The sequence below is a fragment of the Barbus barbus genome, assembly GCF_936440315.1.
Source record: "Barbus barbus genome assembly, chromosome: 29".
NCBI classification, from domain to species: Eukaryota; Metazoa; Chordata; class Actinopteri; order Cypriniformes; family Cyprinidae; genus Barbus; species Barbus barbus.
This window is the reverse complement of record NC_136757.1, coordinates 19896556-19920450: the sequence shown is the minus strand read 5'-3', so window position 1 is coordinate 19920450 and position 23895 is coordinate 19896556. Positions and strand designations below refer to the sequence as shown.

Here is a 23895-nt window from a genome sequence, read left to right as displayed (position 1 = left end):
ATATATATATTTACATATTTCTTTACAGGATGTCATTTAAAATTTAATATAGTGCAGCATTGAGATCTGTTAAACAAAGCTCTCTATAATACGGTTAGTATCAGACATCAATTTATACTTTTTATGATTGAAGATTTTACACAGAAGAAGGATAAAAAGAAGCATGAAAAAATTGATGCATAGAAAATATGTTCTTATTTTTTACATATACTTTTCAGGAAATTAGACACAGAGTAAGGAAAAAGCTGTGATTGTTGTTCTTCCCTTTGAAAGAAGAGAGTTTTTGAAAATCTTTCAAACTGCACAACAGCACAGTCAAGTGGTCATTTGTGGACAGTGCAGAGTCTTTGTAAACAGTGAATGCTCTCTCTTAGCCTGAAAACTGTACCAACAAATTTGTCTAATTACAAATTTAACTAATTACAAAAAATGTCATAAAATTCAGCAAAAATACTACAAAATGGTGACAAGTCGCTGATCTCGTCACTGGCTTGTGTGAAAATTCCCAGAGCCTAAGATTTTCCATGATCTAGTGGAGATTAGAGGTCAAAAGTCATGGTGCAGGTTCATCAGTGTGACCTTGTTGACATGCAGAGATCAGATCTTCTCCACATAGTTCCCAGGAAAGAGACCCTCCTTCCCATGAATCCGCCCTCGCCACCACCCTGACGGATCTACAGGAAACCCAAAGGAACATTAGATACAATTCAACAGTCAATTAAATCGAATTCACACCATTCTTATTTCCAAGTCTCACCTTCATTGACAAGGTCTATGATGTCATTGACATCAAAGCTAATTTCATCCACATCTTGGCCAAAATACTGGTAAAGTGCTCTGCAGCGAGGGCCCTTTGGTCGGGGCTGAGGTTTGGGGCGGCTTGAGGGGGCCGGTGGAGGCCGTTGGTTGATGCTCCTTTTCCGCTGCATTCTGGAAAGTTTTGGACTGTTTAGTATTTACAAACCTGGATTTGAAATGTTTTCTATCGGTGTTCTCTTACCCTGACATGCCCTGTTCAGGCACATTGAGGAAGTCGAGGTTTGTGGACTGATTCTGGGCCGGCCTGGAGCCTCTTTGATTCTTCTGCGATCCCAGTTTAGGAAGAGGATTGCTGGGTGGAGGGTTCCTCATCGGCATGGAGTACGTCGCTTCCCTCTGCTGCTGCGGTGGCTGAGAGTGCTGTTGAGCACCACCCCGGGCAAACTGTGCTGCCCCATTCTGATGGCCCCCTGTTAAAAATCATATCATATGGAGAGTTTCAATAAATATAGAGAGAATAAAAATGTATCCACATGGTTCAACACAGCAGTTCCAGCTCAGAATTTTAATTAAATTAAGAATTTTTCTACCTCTGTGCCGTGGCTGGTTTCTTCCTCCATGACTCTGTGACATGCCTTTCCTGGTTGGCTCTGGAGAAAAACAAAGTACATGCAGTGAAGCTCAATGAACAGTTTTTCTGTCACTGCTGACGCTCTTCATTCATCTATCCATCTCACATACTGGATGTCTTTGGTAGTCCATCTCCTATTGAGATAGTGAGGGTCTTTCCTCCAGGTTTGATGACGGCTAAATCAGTCTGTCCCCTCTGGAAAACCACCACACGCATGCCGCCTCCTCCCCAGCCCTCCTTCTTCACTCGGAACTCCAGCCTGCACAAAACATTAGTATTCATTTATGTTCTGCACTGGAATGAGTCTAATGCTATAAATGAGAGATAGAGAGTTATGAGCACCTGTCGCTGAAGGACAATGATAGTTTGCTTCGGGTCTGCTCCTCGTAACGCTTGCAAAGCAGACTGAGGAACTCAGTCTTAAATGTGGATTCCAGAAGACTGTCATACTCATTCTCGTGAAGGATGAAGAAGTCATCTTGCCTTGTGCTGGAGGGAAATGAAAGAAAACAAATTTTTTACATTTCCTTAATAAAATATGGTGCTTGTCCAAGAATGCAAAATTTCAATATAATTTATAATCCCAGCATTCGTCCAATGTTTTTGAGGGCATTTCTAGTGTGGTCTTGGTCAGAGTTTCTCAAACTTTTTTTTTTAAAAGAAATTAATATTTCCATTCAAAGATTTATTAAATTGGACAAAAGAGACAGTTGGACACAGACATGGGATTATATCTATAAAAAGCTTGAAGTGTCTATTTTTAAATGAAGTCATTCACAAATATTCTGTGAAGTAATCCGTGTGAAACCAACACAATGTTCAGTCTTTCCCGTCTAACTCATTATTTCTAATGTGATCCCGCACTCTCGCGCCATTCATATGTAAATAACCACATGAGCCGCGCGCACATTGAGACGCCCAACATAAACAAAGCCAGATTTTTCAGCGATTATGCTTTCATGCTCTATATGAAACAATAAAAGTAATAAGAGTGTACACTGTAACATGATGAATGCTACGACTCTAAGTATGTTTAGAACATGTTTATTATTATTGTTTAGCACGTTATTAAAATATTTTTTAACAGGGTAGGCTTTTAATAATTAGCTTTTCAGATATAAAATGTCTTTGTTTTTTGTGTCTATGGCTACAAAACCTATATATATATATATATATATATATATATATATATATATATATATATATATATATATATATATATATATAGAGAGAGAGAGAGAGAGAGGGAGGGAGGGACAGAGATGCTCACAAATGTTTTTTTTGTATTTTATTGAATCAGACACCTGCACCACAGATGAATCCTGCTGACTTTCAGTCTCTTCAAACTGTTTTCCTCTGAGAGCGCTGCACCAACATCAGATGTTCAACTACACTGATATTCTATGGTAAAACAAGATCCTTGACTACTGATTATGTTTTTGTCTTCATGAATCCATGAAAGAAGCAAAAATACTTCAATAAAACAAGTAAATATCAGGTATGATTTACTTGTTTCACTTGTTGAACAGAATCTGTTGCAGGAATGACTCAAAGTCTGTTCACATCTCAGTGGTTAGATCAGTGTGCAGAATGTGTCTTTGACCTTTATTATGCATGTTTTGATTATACGGTGTTGTAAATAAAATACAAATAATAAAAAAAAAAAATTTTTTCAATCTCCTCACATTCTCTCTTACCTGCCTCAAAGGCACAGTCACACTGATGGGCCATTAGGGGCTATTAGGGGAGGGCCCTTTGTCTCTCAGGTGAAAATCACTTAATATTCAAGGCCATTGCCACTCCCTCGTATATAGGCTTTCGATCACAAAACATGTCAAATTTAAATCAATATATTGTTTTCTGTGAATGAGTAAGCAGAATGATTTTCACATAATTTTGAAGCAAAACTCTAGGCTACAAGATCCAGTTCTCAAAAGTCTTGTGAACAAATGTTCTGTATGTGTTTTATGGCCTTTTTTCAGTGACTTCAAAATCTTAGTTTTTCACTAACCATGCATAAACATTGCTTTCTCAAAAACACAATCATGTACATAAATGCTACTAACATATTATTGTAGCCCAGTTTTTGCTGTTTACAGTGTTATTAGACTTTAGCCATTTATATTTTTTATAAGCAACTAAAAAATGTCAGGGCATGTCGAAACTTCTCCAGGACCCCAAAACACCCTCAGACCCCAGGGGGCAGCACAACTGTTTTCAACATTGACAAATATAAGAAATGTTTCATGAGCACCAAATCAGCATTTTGGAATAATGTTTAAAGAATCGTTTGACACTGAAGACTGGAGTGATAACCACAGGATGAAATTACATTTAAAAAAAATTATTAAAATAGAAAACATTTTTACTACATTTACTACATTTTTAAATTGTAGTAATTTTTCATGTTACTGTTTTTTACAGTATTTTTAATCAATATAGTAATGAGATTTTTTTCAAAGACATTTGAAAAAAAGACAAAGCCTCCATCGATACCAAAACAGAATTGTTCATTTGAACTTTTTTTTATAAATAGATACCATTCAGTAAAATATTTTTTTAAGAATAAAACGTATAAAGAGTTCTGGGTGTGATTATGAAGAAACCATGTCAAGGAAGATCTAGCAGCATATTTATATATAACTCAAATCAAACAAATGACATGTTCTCATCACTTGTGTGCACAGTTCAAACTTACACACTGAAGAAGAATTATGAGCAATTAAGGACAGAAGGAGAGGAGATGAGAGAGGGCACAACTGATGAAATATCAAAGCACATAAAATGTTATTGACTAATGTGTAATTGATTTTCACATTATCTTCATTTGTCTTTGATATATCATCATTAATCATCATCATAAGGAGTAGAAAATCATCATCCCTCTCCCTCGTTCAAAACCACTTTCATTCTCTCTCAGACTTGACACATAAAGTAGAAAACAAGAACTGAGCAGCCATAAATATGAACTCATTTCCTGTTTGCTAATTTCCATTTTGCACTTTGCAAATAGTTTGACCCTGCAGAACTTCCGTATAAGATCTGCTGTAGCAGCAGTGGTGGTCTGGCAGCTTGTTATAAATAAATAAGCTATAATGCAATATAATGTAATGCTTTTTGGGATATGCAATTGAGATTTTTACAAGTTAAATATTTACACATTTATAAATCATCTTCATAGCCAGTCCTTGTTAAATAAGCAAAAATGTGTACAAAAACGCCTTTATATCTTAGACTAAGGATCCACCCTTTTGTTTGTGGTCACAATCATACATCTGTTTCTTAAACAAATATATACTGTATATTGACTCATATGTCCCCAGCATACACTTTATAGCTGTAAAATGGGTGGTATGAGGCAGCAACTCACCTCAAAGAGATTGAACGGACACTTCCAATGTCCAGCTTTCTTTTCAGAACTTCCTTTATCTGGCCTTTCTCTGGTCCTTTCTTTATCTTTTCCCGACCGATTAGGTAAATGGATTTCGGAGTCAGTATTAGATCCCTCTTTATAGACTAATGAAAACAGTGGGAAATAATTATAGCTTATTTATGCCCTTATTTATCCTATTTGAAATAATTGCTATTCTTTTTAATTTACAAAAATACTAAGCAGAACAACTGTTTTAAACATTGCTAATAATCAGAAATGTTTTCTGAGTGCCAAATTTGGACAATTCTTTCAGAAACATTAAAAAAGTTCACCAACCCTAAACTTTTAACTGTACACATCATTTTTGCTTATTAGTTTCTCACCTTGAACCTACGGTCAAACTTGTTGACCGAGTCTGCAAAGTCCACTCGCTCCCTCTTGGCCATGAACTGCCGGAGTTCTGGTCTCTCTTCCATTCCAAGGTAATCGCCGACAAAGTTCCTGTTTATACTATTCCTACGTCGTTCTTTAAAGTTATACAGTATATCAGAGGCTGAAAATTACATAAAGAGACAGAATAAGTACCTCACATACAGGGTTTTCTCTTACAGGGTATAGGCTACCATATGCGATATAAACATTACAAAACAGAAACGTAGATTATAAATAAATCTATTTATTTTAATACTAAAACATCTAAAATGATCACCTAAAATAGTTGAGTATAATTCAAAATAATTATTGTACCCAATATTTGTATATGCAGTGTATTTTTATGCCTATTAGAGGATACTGCTGTTAGCTTAGCCAAAATGCTAACAGCAAAGTCTTTCTAAATTAATGGGAACACTGTTTGGGAGTTGCTGCCTATGTAGACTGCTTCAAATCAGTCACTTATGAAGTTCTATGACTGTTAGGATGCTACCTTTTTTAGGAAGTCTCCAGGTTTTGTACTCTTGTAAACTTGCACTCACCCTCCTCCCGCATCTGTTCATATCTCCTCCTGGCGATGTATTTCCTCCACGCCTTCTGGATAGTTCTGGCGAACGTGTCAAACTTCCTCTCTCGCATCTCCTCCAGCAAAAATAGCTACAGTTAAAAGAAATGTGAGTTGTAACAAGAAAAGTTACTTAAGAAAAAGTCTGGATTTGACCAACAGTTTATTAATGGCCTGCTTTTAGGAGTCTTAGGTCTTATTTGTGTGACTTTAAGATTTCTGAGCCTCACCGACTCTGGATTCTTGATGAAGACTTTGGTGCGGCCCATTTGGTACTGATCTGTGTCCATGTTAACAGAACGCAAGAGGTGCAAAACACCCTGCTGTTCCGCGCCTCGCCAACATGGCCATGTCTCTTCTGTTAGAATGGCGTACCTAGCAAAACACAAGTGTTTCAGTTAGCACTGAGATTAACACACCTGGGAAATCACCCCTAAAATGAGCACTCCAGAGAGGTCAAAATTAACACATCAGCAATATTTCCGCTGAGATTAACACTAGAGACTAAATAATTTGAGCTCCCTCACCTGAGGTTAATTCACTTAACTGGAAAAACCCAGAGCCAATTCAAGCATTGGACTGCAATGCTACTAAAATACCTGTGTAAACACATTTTCAACATATTTTATGACCAACATATTTATTCAGGCTTGCTCTTACCTCTGTAAAAACTTCTGGAAAATTCTACGATAAGCAAAGCCGGCACGTCGTACCCTAATATTTTCCCTCAAGCCCAGATATTCAACTTGATGTTTCATTCTAGGAACAATAAAAGTGTAAATTTATGGATAGCACATGTTGTAGTTCATTTACACCATCCAAATATCTGGAGTCTTATTTGAATGAACATGACTCACCTGCTCTCCTCCCAGTCTTTGGGCCTTTTGGTCTCATTGGGTTTGATGCAGCGGATGTAGTGCGGTGTGCACTTCATCAGTGTGCTAACCAACTCGTTGGCTTGTCTCTGTGGACCAGACAATGAGAGAGTGACTCCAGATAAAGAAAATGTGACAAGTGTGCTGATCCTCAGAAGAGTAAGAGTTTATTAAGGACATTGGTCTTACTTTGATCTTCGAGCTAGCAGTGGTTGGTCTACCTTTCTTATCCGTGTTGAGGTTTTCTGGGAAGAGGCTCTGAATGAAGTCGCTGCAATGCCAGAGAGATAAATATTTTTGGATGTTTGGAACATGTTGATTGAGATTATGGAAAAAAGGGGTTATGCCAATTTGCTAGTGTTTTCCAGAAGTAGAAAACCAGTATTTCAGGGAAAATTGATAACACTCATCTGTCTTTGTTCTGTCTTTGTTTCCTGGCTTTCTGTTATATTACGTTCTCTACCCTTTACCAAACCTAAAACAACCTCTGACTATAAGCAATTCTTATGATGAGAGAGAAAAAGAGAATTAGCACTTACAATTGGCTGCTTTGCATCAGTTCTATGAGGTCAGGGAAAAGCACGTCTCTGTTTCGTTCACAGAAACCGCTGATATCATACGACACCTGAATCAAAGTAGTAGTTAATAAGAAGCAATTTAGGAGTGCTACAGTATATACACTACTGTTCAAAAGTTTGAGGTTGGTAAGCACTGAAGGTCAAAAGTCGTAACTCACCTTGCCAGCATAGTGGTGAATGACGAAACCAGAGTTCCAGTTGTTGAAGTGCTCGTGTGTCCCCACCGCAGCCTGCAGCTTCTGAAGCAGAGTCATATCAGCACCATCTCCTTTGGCGTGCATGGTAGCACACACATCATCCAGCACGCTCATGATGCCGGGAGGATTCTGGGATTGAGGGGGAACAGGGTTACAGTTGATAAATTGATATGAATTATTAATTGTGCTATTAATTTATATAGTACAGTCTCTCTACATGCTTACCAGTTTATTTTCTATTAAGTCACACACAACTTTGTTGTTAAAGTATTCTATGGGTGTCCATTTGATGCCCTCCTGTACATACTCTTCCTGCGGGATGTAAAGAACAAGAAGTCGATTGAGACTTTATACACATCAAGAGGGATACTAGTGAAAAGTATATTGAAAGGATTGTATGTTGTACCTGTTCTGCTTTCAGTGTCAGCTCAATAAAGATCTGCTGCAACTTTTCATTCACAAAGTTGATACAGAACTGCTCAAAACCATTTCTCTAGAGAAATAAAAACAGATGATTGTTATTAATAATAGAATTGAATTTAAATGTACTTTAATTTTTCATGCTACTTACAAACCTTCACAATTGAAAATAACCATTAAAAACACAAAATGTCTAATGTTCAAAACGACCTTAAGATTTTTTCATATTGAAATAAGCTTCTTAGGTTCACCAAGGCTACATTTATTTGTTCAAAGATACAGTAAAACAGTTGTACGGTCCAACTTTAAAATAACATTAAAATAATTGATTTTTAATATATTTTAAAATAAAAATATGCTGATTTGGTGCTTAAGAAACAATTCTTATTATCAATGTTAAAAAGAGTTACTGCTTATTATTGCTGCTTTTGAATTGCAGTGTATATTTATTGTCAATTAAAATGACAAATATACCTAATTGGCTGATAAATGATTAGAAGGTTAAAATGACCTCTTTATAATGCAATAACAATCAGAGGATAAGATATAAAGGAGAGGATATTCACCTGGAAAATTTCAAATCCATAAATATCCAGCACACCAACACTAAGCTCCTCAATCGGTTTCTGCATGGCTTTATTTATTGCCTGCTCAGACAGAGAAAGGTAAAAAAATAACCTTTTTCCCTCAACCAGTAGTTATAGGGTGTTTATACGCCATTCACAAACCTCAACCAGGTAGTCAAACAGACGGGCGTAGAGTGCTTTGGAGAGAGCGTCACGTGTGTAGTTCGCTTGTTCTCTGTTCAGAGTCACATCAATGGTTTCAGATTTACCACCCCATTTAGAGTCCATTTTCCTGCTGGTGAGCTTCTCCTGTAGACGGTTTTGGTCGATGCCCAGCAGGTATGCAGGGAATGCCAGTACTGGGTTGAAAGCAGGGTAAAATATGTCAATGCAAAGTCTAAGAGAACATTTCCAAAGATAAAAATAATAAGTCACTATTATTACTCAGAACAGCAAATGGACAAACTCCATCTACATATCACTTACAGTCCGTGCTCTCCACCTGCGCATAGTTTCCCGCTTCAATGAAACTGATGGCGCCCAGATGTAAGATGCCAGCTACAATTTGCAGCGCCTGCCTCTGAAACATCTCCGGTATGCCGATCACCTGCATGGCTTCCTGTAGACATCAAAAATCAGGGTTAACAAAGGTCTTAGTAGCGAAAACTGTACGGTTCTCAAAGTGTCTGAGAGGAGACACACACATAATCTGGCATGATAATATTGAAGAAAATAAATACCATGGTTTCTTGGAAGTCCTTGCTGTCATTAGTTCCATCCACCTTGTATGTTCCAGACTGGTTCAGATAGGAGTAGTAATCTGGGGTCATAATTCCCAATTCTTCCTTCTGCTGAGGCGTGCAACCATCTATTAGCTTAAAAAGAGAGAGAGAGGTGGTTAATTCTATAGCTATTCATGCTACCCATTAGTATTATCTGTGATCAGCATGAATTTGTCTTTTGATTCTATGAATTTTCCAGATGCAGCTCTGAGAAAAATAACATTTTCATTAAATATTTAATATATTTAAATAATAAATATATTAAATCATTGTTTAAATAATGTTACATATACATTTTTTTTTTGGTGGTGACGTGGATTTGAAAACAAAACAATTTTTTTTTCCTGAGATCTCAGTGATTAAAATATTTCACATTTAAGGCAATGTCTAAACAAATTTTCTTTCTTATAATTAGAAGATTTTTCTACCTGGTAGAAGATGTGAAAGTTCCTTTCATTTTCATTCTGGCTCACGACTCTTGATTTTTCCAGCAGGAAGTTGGAGATCTTCCCTCCGTCTGGCTCTCCTCCTCGACTAAACTGGATCTCAAAGTATTTGCCCTGTCAATCGAGCTAGCATTACTCACAGTAATGGAACACAGGTTTGCGTTTTGTAAATTCATAAAACTAAGCTGCATATATGTGAGTGTGAAACGCACAAAGCGACTTGAATTGTTGTTGCGGACTGTCTTCGCATTGCCAAAGGCTTCCAGCAGAGGGTTTGACTGCAGGATAATTTCCTTCACATGCTGAACAACAAAAACAACGCGGCATAAGTTTTAGAACTGCCATTTGCTTCTAAAATGGTAAAAAAGTATTTCAAACACAGTTGTTACCTGGACTTTAGCTCCTCCTCCTGATACTTTAGAGATGTAGCCCATAATGTATTTAGCAGCAACTGTTTTTCCTGCTCCACTTTCCCCACTGAACACAAACATATACAAGAGAAGAACATAACTCCTTGATTGTTAAATCTCTCTGATTCAATGTGAATGAGACAAAATCAATCAGACAACTGTATTAATAAAATCATAACCATAGGTAACATCTACAACTGTAATTTACAAATAATACAATTTAATTACAATTTAAGTATTTACAGTCATGGCCAAAAATATTGGCACCCTTGGTAAATATGATCAAAGGTGGCTGTGAAAATTAGTCTGCATTGCTAATCCTTATTTTTTTTTTAAATCACAAAAATCTAACCTTTCATTGGATAATAAGAATTTAAAATGGGGGGAAATATCATTATGAAATAAATGTTTTTCTCTAAAACACACTGGCCACAATTAACAGTACCCTTTTATTCAATACTTTTTGAAACCTCCATTTGCCAGTTTAACAGCTCTAAATTTTATATATCGCAGTATATTTCATTGTACACATGGGGTACTTTTTATCCCCGTGTTCACCAAACCCATCTTGAGTGTTTGCTGCTAAAAAGTTAATTTTTTTTGTTTCATCTGACCATAGAAGCCAGTCCCATTTGAAGTTCCAGTCGTGTCTGATAACTGAATATGCTAGAGTTTGTTTTTGGATGAGCTAGGAGAATTTATCTTGAAACCCTCCCAAACAACACGTGATGTAGGTGCTGTTTGACATTTCTTTGTTTTTAAGGTTTTCTGACCCCGAGACTCAACTATTTTCTGCAATTCTCCAGCTGTGGTCCTTGGAGTGTCTTTAGCCACTCAAACTCTCCTCCTCACCTGGCATTAGGACACTATAGACACACGTCCTCTTCCAGGCAGTTTCGTAACATTTTAAGTTGATTGGAAATTCTTAATTATTGCCCTGATGGTGGAAATGGGAATTTTCACTGCTCTAGCTCTTTTCTTAAAGCCACATCACTAATTTGTGAAGCTCAATTATCTTTTGCTGCACATCAGAAATATATTCTTTAGTTTTTCTCATTGTGATGGATGATTAAGGAAATTTGGGCTTTGTTTTCCCTCCTATTTATATTTCTGTGAAACAGGAAGCCATGGCTGTTTAATTTCATGTTCATAATCACCCTGGAGTGCTCAAAATTGTGAATATGAATGGGAATATACCTCGATAGATAAATATAGATATTTTACTCATAAGAATTTCTAGGGGTGCCAATAATTGTGTCCAACGTGTATTTGAGGAAAACATTTATTTCATAATGATATTTCCCCCCATTTTAAATTCTTATTATCCAATTTTTTTTTTAAATAAAAGATCAAAAGGATTAACAATGCAGAATAATTTTCACATATGACTTCTTTGATCATATTTACCAAGGGTGCCGATATTTTTGGCTAAGTCTGTATTTACTTTTATATTTTAATAAAGTTCTATTTTGACCCCTGTAATAGCTGCTTTTTTCTTCTTCCATAATATTTCAGGGAGGGGGCACAACAATACAATTCTGCTTAGCACTTAGCGGCCCTGAATGCCATTCATCACCAGTACATCAGTTCTGTTTGAATTCACATTCTCACACACAAACACTCAAGCATGCTTTTAAAACTGTCACAGGAAATTGTGGGTAGCAGCTTTTAAACCCCTTTTCAATTCTTTAAAAAAAAGAAATTATAGCAGTCGTCAGCTGAATTAATTTGTATGCCTACATATGGCTATTCTCACCCTCATTGGCTGAGACCCAAAAAATGGAAGTAGGAAAGCATCAGGACACATCTTGCGACACTAAGATGTCCATATTTGGTCAATCAGATACATACTTCAGTGTTATAATATCCTGGTTGTATAATATCAATGTTTGGTTGAAATTATAAAAATGTCATGCTTGAAGGAACTAAATTAAATCAACTTTTTTATTTGGTTCTACTGAGAGAGTCATTTTTGTTATTAAATTTTGCTTGGTCATGTCATGTCTAAACCTCGCTTGATTTGTTCTAGTTCATTAGATGTGATGGTTTTGCCCTTTGGAAGATACCTAAAGAGTAAATTTTATACAAACTTGAGTTCAGCTTGGCAGCAAGGTAGCAAGCAGCCTTTAGTTTCAGAAAGCTATTAAGAAACAACATTTGCAAGCTCCTTTCCACTGCCTGTGTAAATCAGGAAGGAAACTATACTAAGAATGGTGACCACTGCTGCAAAGACTTTTGTGGCTGTGACAAAAAAGGGAAGGAACTGCCAACAGTGACAATGGGACCGAAGAGAGTAAAAAATGATATCAGTGAATGACACTGATACTGAAATGTGTATCTCTACAAAACGGCTGAGGTGGCTTGAAAATGCAGAGGATTGCACAACTTTTGTCTCGAGTTGTTAGACAGTGAAAGGTCACAGACTGCTTTCTCAAAACTGGAAATGTATACAAAGACGGATTTCTTTGAATGTTAAACCAGAAGCAAGTCATGTGAATTCCCTGATATTTCTTCTCCAGTGGTTTGATCTGGAGGTGTGGCCTGCATGTGAAAGTGGGTTTTGGTTTGAATGTGGCAAGTCACAGGAAGAACATTAAATCCGTATTGAAACAGGCAGCATGTATCATGCGAGCACCACAAACCTTATAATGACACATTGATTTTCGCTGTCAATCATCATGTTCCTGTACATGTTGTCTGTCAGAGCGTAAATGTGTGGTGGGTTCTCATATTGGGCCTGAAGAAAAAATAAGATAGCTGTGAATCTGACATCCTATTGCCATGGTAAATTCTAATGCTTACTGTAATGACAGTAAGTGTTTGATATATTTGACCTACCGCTCCCTGGTAGAGCTCAATCTCACAGTCAGTGAAGTATGGCATCTGTTTGAAGGGATTCACCGATATCAATACAGCCCCTATATAAGTCTTCAAATCACAGTTAAGGATATATGAACAATCCAGTTAAATTCAACCCAACTCTGTTTTCAGTTCAACTCATTAAAAAAAGATCATAAAATGTAATTAAAGTAGTAGTCAAGTGTTGTTTTCACGTAACAACAAAAGAGTGACTGCTAAGTGTCATGTAAAATCAGGAAGTGAGTGTGTGCTAATTGTTGAGATACACGTAAACAAAAGAGGAAGACAAAACGTTGAAGTCTTAACAGTTACAGCAACAATACAAACAGTGCTAACTGATCAGCTGAGAGAAGTGTGTTAAATCCCTTTGATATCAAGGATACAAAGATGTAATCGTCCATGTATCTCTTTTTGAGATTTTCCACGATGGCATCTTCAGTGATCTTGGAGAGAAGCACCATGTCATCAACCCCACTCTGCTTGACATTCTGGCTCTGCCAGTGATACTTACTGCCCTGAAGGACAGATGATAGAAAGAGAGCAAGGCATGTCACAACATCCATTTGTAGGAATTTTACAACAAATATTTGATTTAATGTATGTGAGGAAATAGCTGTTGTAGTCTTTATATAGCAAATTATTTTAATCATAAATTCTAAATGAATATTTAAGTCCTCCAGCTCTATATATTAATCGTGATTAATCGCATCCAAAATAAAAGTTTTTGTTTACATAATATGTATGTGTTCTAGGGGTGTGCGATATGGCAAAAATATCATATCACGTTTCTATTATTACATATTACATATACACAGTACACACTCATGTATTATGTAAACACTTTTTTTTTGGATGCGATTAATCATGACTAATCGTTTGACAGCACTAGAATAACATTTCTAAATACCTATTGAAAATTCTTCAGGGAACCCATGATTTCTTTCTTACTAGTAACTGAACAGGTCTACAGGAAGTCAGAAAAGATTTTATGGTGCCTTGATGCTGAGATCAAGGAGTGTAAATCTAATATGGAATGAAATCTACAATCCATTTTACTTGCATAAACATATTGAAAATATATATAGGGCTGGATTTTATCCATCATGAATTGACTAAATTGTTAAAAGTGGGCGTCCCACACAAGAATCTAGCCAGGCTGACTTCTGAAGAGGCTTTTTGACTTTTGTGAAGGCTTAGGTTATATTTTAGCCAGAGCATTTCAATGTATCTCAATACATTAGAGGCATTAACCTCCAGTAAACCCAACAGGAAACGTACTCGGTTACTTGCGTAACCTCGGTTCCCTGAGATACGTGAACGAGTACTGCGTCGCTAGAAGCTATGGGGAAAAACTCCTTTTTCTCCGAGGACTGAAGACTTTTTCAATCACGCAGTGTGACTGCACGGCCATTGGTTCGTGCAGTAAATAAAAATGAACCAATGGCGGCAAAGCCTGCCAGAGCCCGCCAGAAAGGGGCCATCTGGCTATATAAGCGGGCGCTTTGCCATAGGAAATCAGGCCAATTCGACTGAAGCGACGACCTGAGTCATGCAGCGGAATGGCATGGCACTGTACGCAGTACTCGTTCCCGTATCTCAGGGAACCGAGGTTACGTAAGTAACCGAGTACGTTCCCTTTCGATACTTCACACGTACTGTGTCGCTAGACGCTATGGGGAACAAATACAATCCCGCCATGCCATGAAGAGGAACGACTGATACAACTGGCCTTGAGCAATAAAGACTCAAAGGGACCAATTAGGAGCAGGAAGAATCCTGCAAGAGGCATGAGAACTGAACTCGTAGAGGTCAGCCCGGGCCTGGATAATCGTTCCAACGGTCATAAGTACAGCCTTAGCACTAGCAATAGGGCCAAGAGCGTTCTGAGGAATCAGGCTATGCCTGAGAATAGACCGCTTAGATAGGCGTGTGCCACATTAAGCAGATAAACCCGAGCCTGCAAGGCCGGAACATCCAAGTTATAGGACCTGGTAAATGTGGACGGCTAGGCCCAGCCGGCCGCCGCACAAATGTCTGCCATGGACACACCACTAGACCACTCCCAGGAAGAGGCCACGCCTCTCGTGGAATGGGCTCTCACTCCAATGGGGCTCTGGAGGCCCAGGGAGGAGTATGCTAGTGTGATAGCATCAATTAACCATCGAGAAATCCTCTGCTTGTGACCGGAGACCCCTTGGTGCGACCACCAAAGCAGACAGAGAGTTGTTCCGATTGCCTAAAGGGTGCGGAATGCTCGATGTAAGTTCTCAATGCCCTGACCAGGCAGAGAAGGTTAAACTCCTGGTCCTCCTCAGAAGGAGGAAGCGCAGAGAGAGTAATAACCTGGGCCCTAAACAGAGTGTAGAGCACCTTAGGGACATAACCGTGTCTTGGCTTTAGGACGACCTTAGAGTTGTTAGGCCCAAACTCAAGACAGGCAGGGCTTATCGAGAGAGCCTGCAAGTCACCTACTCGCTTCACCGATGCTAGCGCCAGCAGCAGAGCGGTCCTGAGCGACAGTGTTTTTAAGCTTGCAGATTGTAGTGGCTCAAAGGGGAAGCCTTTGAGGGCTCTCAGGACCGTGGGCAGGTCCCATGTAGGGACTGTGAGGGGTCGGGGAGGATGAAGCCTCCTAGATCCCTTCAGGAAACGGACAACCAAGTTGTTCCGGCTCACCGACTGTCCGGCTATAGGAGCGTGATAAGCTGCTATAGCTGCCACATAGACTTTGAGCGTGGAAGGGGAGTGACCCTTATCCAGCAGCTCTTGTAAGTAGGACAATATCGCTGATATGTCACATGTTGTTTCCTTGCCGTGGGCCTCACACCAGGCGGAGAAAACCGACCCCTTAAGGGAGTAGAGGTGTCTCGTAGATGGGGCTCTAGCCTGCGAAATGGTATTTAGTACATTCTTGGGGAGATCTATTGATTCCCTTCGGAGCTCAGAGATGCAGGGCCCACAGCTTGGGCTGGGGGTGCCAGATCGTTCTGTTCGCCTGAGAGAGGGAAGTCCCGCCTCAGGGGAATGGGCCACGGAACTGCTGTTAGCAGCTAAGAGAGAACTCTGAGATCCAGTGATAGTTCTTCCAGAGCGGGGACACCAGACGCACTTTGTGCTTATGTTCCCTGATTCACCTGATTACTTGAGGAATCAGAGCGATCGGGGGAAAAGCATACAGTAGGAGGTTTGGCCATTCATGGGCCAATGCGTCCTCACTCTTTGAAAAGTAAGTTTGGCAGTGAGAGTTGTCTTTTGAGGTCGGCCTCTGCCCTGCCAAAGATCTGCCAGATTTTCTGAACCATCTGTGGGTGGAGCATCCACTCCTCTGAGGGGACGTTGTTCTGAGAGAGTATATCTGCTCCTTGGTTCAGTATGCCGAGCACATGAACTGCTCTCAATGAACGCAGGTTAAGATGTGCCCACTCCAAGAGGCATTCTACCATCTCGAAAAGGCGTTTCGAAGTGAGCCCGCCCTGGCAATTTATGTACGACACCACCGTTATGCTGTCTGAACGGACTAGCATGTGGTGTCCCTTCAGGACTGGCAGGAAGAACCAAATGGCTTGACATACTGCCGACATTTCTTTGCAGTTGATGTGCAGCCGGCCTTCCGCATTCGTTCAGGAGCCGAAGGTCAGTCTGCCTTCGCACAGAGCTCCCAAACCTGAGTTGGAAGCGTCTGTCATGACATCCTTTCTTCTGTGAACTAAACCTTTGCCCTATTGGCAAAATTGATCCAGAGTCCAGGCACTCTAAAGTGACTGAGGAGGAGGGACCTGTGGGCTATTAGTTCGGCCGTCGACTGCGCTAGAATAAGCCAATCGTCTAGGTAATTCAGGACACAAACTCCCATCTGTCTCAGAGGGGAGAGGGCCGCATCCATGCACTTTGTAAAAGTGCGAGGAGCCAGAGCCAGCCCAAAGGGCAGGACCTTGTATTGATAAGCAACTCCCTCGAAGGCGAATCTCCAGAATCGTCTGTGACAGGGGGGGCTATCTGGATGTGAAAGTAAGCATCTTCCAGATCCAGCAAAAAGAACCAGTCCCCTGAACGAATTTGCGAGAGAATCTGCTTCAGTGTAGTCATTCTGAACGGCCGTTTCATGAGGGCACGGTTCAGACGGCTGAGATTGAGGATGGGCCGGAGGCCGCCATCCTTTTGGGGACGAGGAAATAATGGCTGTAGAAGCCTGACTCGCTCTGATTTTGCCAGCAAATTCTTAACCTCGGCTCGCAGGACGTGAGCGTTGCCACTTAGCACTGAGGTGGAGACCACACCGCTGAACCGTGGGGGTCTTTGAGCGAATCGAAGTGAATAACCTCATTCTATAATCCCCAGAACCCAATGAGACACTCCGGGGATGGCCCGCCAGAACTCGGACCGTGTGGCAAGGGTGTTGGATTAATTCGGGTGATGAGTCGCCGTGTGGGGACTCGACACACCTGTTAAGAGGAAGAGAAAATTACTCCTTTGAAAATGTTTGCGTTTTACTTTTCCTCACTATAGTAGTGATCGGCTGTGTGGGCGCTATTTGAACGGGCCCAGTTCACAACAGTATGTACACAAACACATTGCCGTCGACACCCCGAGCTAACAGGGTGTTCGGAGGCGTGACAGAGGCCATTTCGGGGTGCTAGACTCAATGCTTCCATCAGGAGCGCAGTCAACCCCCGGTGGGCGTGGTCTAGAGTCTGAAGCTGACAGAGATAATCATAATGACAGCCTTTTCTATCAATCTGCCTAAAAATATCAAACCACTCATTAGAAGAGGGGTACTGATGATCTTTGTGTGTGAACACCTTGGCAGATCAAAAACTGATGCGCGCATCCCATCAAATCACTTGAGCCTGACCGCTCAGCCCCGCGATCTCTCAGTATCCAGAGTGTGAGAGCGGGGAAGGCGGGGTCAACCAGCGCAGTATTGTAAGATCTGTATAGGATTGTTCCACTCAATGCGATGAGGGGCGCTGATCCTCACGTGTTAACACACTCTAGCAGATTAAAGTGAGCACATGAGATAAACCGGCGTGCAATCACTCAAGCCTGATCGCGCCGCTCCGCGAGTTAAGTGTTCCTTCCTCCGAGGTGCCTGGGAGAAGAGGAACATGAAAGCGGGGAAGGCGGTGGGCGCCTTATAGTGAGCTAATCAGGTGCGGCTTTCAATGAAAGCAGTCTGTTTGTGAGGGAGCAGCTTCAGCGACTCACACGCAAAGCTGTCAAAGATAGCTTTCTACTCCGGTCCGCCCAAGAGGATATAGCCGCTCATGTAACGAGGGGCAGTGATTCTCACATGTAAAAACACTGGCGGATCAGAGCGCTGCGGTAAGAGTGAGCACACGGGCTCTTGAGCCGGCGTGGGATCATTCAAAACCGGTTACTTAGCCCCGTGGCTCTATCGTTTCATTCTCCAAGCTTGCTGAGAGAGGAGAAACGGAAGAGCGGAGCTGCCTTCGTAGAAGGCCAGCGAGTGGAGAAGAGCAAGACTCATACTCGAGTGAGCATTCTGTCTCAGTGAACGCGCAGTCTGTGTGGGCTGCCCACACAGGTGAAGCACTCACCGCCCTTCTGCATCATGCAGAATTCCCTGCGCGAGCCACACTCGCAGTGCGACATTTGCAACAACGTCGCTTGAAATTTGCTCTTTCAGAGAAATTTGATTTTAGACTCACCGGATGGCAGCAGGGAACGAGGCTGGCATCTGCACAGGTTGCTGGAGCAGCTCGAAGAGCAGGCAGAACAGCGAGAGGGCGCAGAGGAAAAGGCAGCTTCTATCCGCAGCGAGGCGTTTCTACAGCGAGCGTCTTCAGTCCCAAGTGCCAGCGGAGGAATGGTCGTCGTCGTCGTTGAAAAAGAATTGATCTGATTTCCTATGGCGAAGCGCCCGCTTATATAGCCAGATGGCCCCACCCTTTCTGGCGGGCTCTGGCGGGCTTTGCCGCCATAGGCTCGTGCAGCACCGCTGACGAGCCATTGGTTCGTTTTTATTTACTGCACGAACCAATGGCTGTGCAGTCACACTGCGTGATTGAAAAAGTCTTCAGTCCTCTGAGAAAAAGGAGTTTTTCCCCATAGCGTCTAGCGTACGCAGTACAAGTGAGGTATCGAAAGGGAACAACAGTTTATTTAAAAGGATGGAAACTTTTCTGATTACATAGGCAGTATTTCACCCTGTTTCTTCTAAATATATATCCCGTACAAATAGTAAACGTTGTAAAAGTGACATACTGCACTGATATTGAAGCAAGTGACATATTCTGCCTTTGGAAACTTAGTCATGGTCCAAACAGAGACTTACAGCATCCAGTTCCTCTTTCAATCCTTTAAATTCTAACCACTGGAAGAAGCTAAAAGCTGAACCGAGATGCTCATCTATGTACACCTAAATGTAGGTTACTTGTTTTAAAAGGAAATATGATTTTCACAAATACAAAGTCGAAAACGTGTTTCTAAAAATGTTGCAACGTTGTGCGCTGGTGGGAAAAAAAAGAGAATGTGTTAATCTTCAGATTTTAAAATGGTTTAAGATGTTCGGCATTACATGACAAGCATTTCAAAGTTAAATCCTTTACAAGATGACTTTTGAGGTAAAATATGTAGAAGGTTTCCTCCTACATAATTCAAAATAAAGTCCAATGGAAGGAGTAGGCAAATCTCACAACATTACAAATACATAGTACACGTCTGTTTAAATGGGGATGATGACTCTACTGAGGTATAGGTAAGGGTGAGCTAAATTAGTCAGTGCTGGTTGTAGGTAGGTTGTAATGTAGGTTCTCTAATTACCATACTTTAGAATTGGTCCAGTCTAAATAACCAGGTGATTGAACTAAGGTTAACAGGACAGGAAACCACAGACAGTTCCAAGCAACAGCAGATGTAAGGAAGTTATATACCAGCTGTGTGTCTGTGTCACATTTTTATGTATTACATCCTACGTAAAATTAAAGGTTGTGGCTTTCTTCGCATAATCACCTATAACTCAGCATAATAACAATGCTGTCTGCTTATATTTATATATAATCGGCACGAAATGCAGAATTCAACACATTTTTATTAAAAGACTCTCTTTTTACACAGAAAGCACACTACAGTTGAAGAGTTAAATCGCGCATGCCAGAGTCTCATAGTGTTGATATATCTAAGCCTCAACATTCATTTTTGCATTTACATTTGAGGTAAACCAGATGTTTTTCTAAATAAGCTCCTTAAGGCTTCTTTTCTTTTGATGTGTTGCACCGTTAAGAAGCTGTAAACCCTTTTCTGGGTTTGTGGTCTGAATTCCTAGCCTTCGTTTCAACCGCAACTCAAACATCAGAAGGCATCATGCCTTAACTCTTGTTTAACGGACAATGAATTAACTCTTGTTTAACGGACAATGAATTAACTGTTGTTTAACGGACACTGGATTTTCTGAAGATACATTTCTCTTTCGCTGAAAGAGGTACTGAGATATTACAGGCTACATAATGTTCATAATGTGCTGCAAACGCGTGACCTAAGATGTGTAAATCTACAGAATGAAGAATAAATATTTGTTACTTTGTTACTTAGTACTAGCAAAAAAAAGTGGAAAATGCTTGACCAGTGGAAAACATCTGATCTTTACATTTCATAATTGGCTAATGAAGGCATTGTGAACCATTCAGAAATTAAAGATATTGAAATAACTGAAATGCTCTTATGAAATAATGGTAGAGGAAATGATAACACAAGCACTTGACGAGCAAGACAGACATTAATGAATCCGACATTGATTCGTTGACGTCTGTGCTGATGTAAATGTCTGATAGAAAGCACCGGTGGAGGCTGATTACAAACAATCCTATTTCACTATAAAGTGGGCAATATGTGAAATGAGTATTATGTCCAAACTCACAGTATTCATAAACCAGTAGGTGAAAAGTATCCTGAAGGAGGGATTTTTCTTTTTTTTTATGCAATGATGCCTTAATTAGTAGAGTACACTAGTTATTCATCAAAGCCTGATGCTTTGGTTAAATGGTCACATGTTTTCTTTGGTAAGATGCTACTGAGGGCTTTCATGATGTAATTGTCAATTTCGGGGCTGGGATGGTGATACTGAAAAATCCCATGAGGTCATTGGAGAGGATTTGTGAATGGCAATGAAGCAACACCACTGATGCTGGTAGGTCTCAGGAAAATGAGAACATTACGGATGTAGTGTGTTTGGATTACATTGATACTCACACATTCATACTAAGTTGTACATACTTTAAGGGTCACGAGGAAAATAAACAAGAAATACTTATTTAGAGAGTTTGTGATTTCGAACACAGCTGACAGAACTTTGTCAAAACCTTTTGTTGCTTCATAAAACTCACAAACAACACTTTTTTTTCTCTGCTGGTTCTCAAATATATACACTCTTAAAAACAAAGGTGCTTAAAAGGTTCTTCAAAGCGATGCCATAGAAGAACCATTTTTGGTTCCACAAGGAACCATTCAGTCAAAGGTTCTTTAAAGAAACATCTCTTTCTTACCTTTTTATAATCTGAAGAACCTTCTTTCGCCACAAAGAACCTTATGTGAAACTGAAAGGTTCTACAGATGTTAAAGGTTCTTTATGGAACCATTTAGACAAAAAGGTTATTCTATGGTGTCGTGAAGCACCTTTATTTTTAAGAGTGTATGGACATTTGAAGAGAATAAACCTTACTTAAAGCATCCGAACCTGTATGACTTTCTTCTTGGGAACACAAAAGAGGATTGTCACAGTGCACACACGAGGAGGAAACAGGAACACGCAGACGAGGATGTAAACTCAAATATATGTCTTTAATGAAGACATCAAGACATGGCAGGACAAGGCAAGGCAGACACAGACAGGATCACCGGGGAGTAACGAGTAGACCAGACAACATCACACTGAACAGACAGGACTATAAATACACAGGTAAATCATAGATAATGAGACGAACACGGCTGGACAAGAATAAACTGATTACATCATACAAGGACAGGAAACAAACCAAATATGGACACGAGGCAGGAAAACATGACACACACAACAGAGCACTGACAAGGACTGATATTTTGAAAATTGTCTCAGTGGTTTGTTTTTGTCCATCCAATAAAAGTGGGGTTTGAGTTTGTTTTGGAGCCTACTGACTTTCAATTCAAAGTCTGACTATTTCTTGGAATGACATCACTGATGTTCCTCTTTGCCACTGGAACTAGATAGTAGTAGCCATGGTAATAGTGGAAAATGCTTGACCAGTGGAAAACGCGTACTGATCTTCACATTCCAAAAATGGCTAATGCAAAGCATTGTGATTCATTCAGAAGTAAACTGGGTAAACTATCCCTAAAATAATGTGGTTCCTGTCAACTTCGCATCCATTATCTGATCTGTGTAAGTTGCTGGATCTTTTAGTACAGGCTGAGAAAGACACAAGCTTCAGAAAGCTGTAGAAGTGGTGAGGAAGTACCGACAAGAACCGCAAGTACCCTCTGACATACTTCCCCACCATCCCCTACCTCTGGGGTGCTGTTGCGAAAAATCCTCTAATGCTCACTTCCTACAGAAGCACCACCCCAGCCTCAAAACTGCTCTCAGCTACCTCGCTGCCTTGCCCTGACATCATGAAAGCCCTCAGTACCTCACCAAAGGAAATGTGTGAACATTTTGCCGGTTTGACAGCGTCAGGCTTTGATGGATAACAAGTGCACTCAGCTAATAAAAAGAGAGAATTAAAAGTCACAGATGCTAAACCATGACTAATGAGGCTAATCAGCTTCCATTTAAGGAGTAGTTTGAGTTCACTACAAACCCTGTCTTTTATATGATGCTGTTCTTTGAGCTTCCTTTTTAGTTTCATACATCCTATATGAACCCTTTAAGCATTTTGACTTTACAGAGGAGGAAACTTTTCAAAATTATAACCCTATATACACTTACTTACAGGTATATACAGGCATTTTAGGAGCAACAAATAGTTAAATAGTTTACAGTCAGATTAGATCTGATTCAAAATCAGTCATAAAAGTTCAAAGAACTCATTAAACGTCTAGTTTCAATAATACTAAGCACTTTACCATTATGCTCTGGGTTCCTCCTCGTTTGTGGTTCTTCCTTTGTTGAGCTTGACAGTCCAAATGTTTCTCAGCACCCTGCCATGACCGGCAGACTCTACGCCACTAGACCAAAAGTTTAGTGAAGGGAAGCAGTCTGTGACAAGCACTGAGCAAAGATCACTTCCTCAAACTCCCACAACCCTTAGGTGAGACAAGAAGAAGTTGCACGCTCTATAGCCACACACGCTTACAAGCGTAGAGGACCTATAATTGGTCTAACTCACCTAGATCACGATCACGCAAAACCAATAATGTGTCATAGGCTCCAAGTCAGCCGTTACTTTGAGGTGTGTGACACAGGATGTAGACCCTCCTGTTGAATGGATGACAACAAACTGCAAGAAATGCAGAAATTATACAGTCATCCTGCAAAACACCAGAACTGAACACACCCTCACTCGTGTTTGAACTTCTTCATTAAGCTCTGAATACAAAAACAAACCTGGTTTGAGTGATCCAAGGGCCTCCAAAGCCTTAACTCAGATGGCCTAAAAATAACAAACAACCTCTGGGTGTATACAATGCCGGCTGATCAGTAGGGCCCTGGGCCCCTGAATACAATTTTAGTTGTTTATTGTCAGCCTACCAATACACTTAAAAAAATATATACTTAATTTTTTTAGCTACATTTACATAAAAACAAAAAATGGTGAAAGTTAGTCAACTAAATTTATTTAAACACTTACCTTGAAAAAATTTAGTAAATTCAATGAATCATTTTTTTCAGTGCGTGCCATTTCTAATTTGTTTCCTCTAAAGTTGTTTCTCATTCTGCATCCCTGCAACAGAAATTGTACATAATTTGTAAATGCTTCTAGTAAAAAAATAAATAATTGAATGAATGTAAATATAATATGCACATACAAACAGCTTCTATTAGCACTAAATCTTGAACGACAGTATGCAG

The 23895-nt window shown here is 40.0% G+C and overlaps 1 protein-coding gene across 1 annotated transcript; it reads right to left on the bottom strand.

The window, feature by feature from the left end:
- Nucleotides 1-90: 90 nt before the first annotated feature.
- On the bottom strand, nt 91-23129 carry LOC306849189 (unconventional myosin-If-like). The gene is made up of 28 exons (XM_079384051.1): nt 22950-23129; nt 13277-13408; nt 12873-12962; nt 12677-12771; nt 10014-10101; nt 9837-9926; nt 9607-9738; nt 9137-9271; nt 8883-9015; nt 8559-8755; nt 8397-8477; nt 7817-7903; nt 7636-7722; nt 7372-7539; nt 7175-7260; nt 6825-6906; nt 6618-6724; nt 6421-6519; nt 5991-6135; nt 5738-5852; nt 5147-5316; nt 4761-4906; nt 1733-1879; nt 1501-1649; nt 1350-1409; nt 1001-1229; nt 758-930; nt 91-674 (listed from the first exon to the last, which is right to left on the bottom strand). The coding sequence occupies exons 1-28, from the start codon at nt 22950-22952 to the stop codon at nt 598-600; spliced, it is 3303 nt and encodes a 1100-aa protein (XP_079240177.1). The 5' UTR covers nt 22953-23129; the 3' UTR covers nt 91-597.
- Nucleotides 23130-23895: the final 766 nt, after the last annotated feature.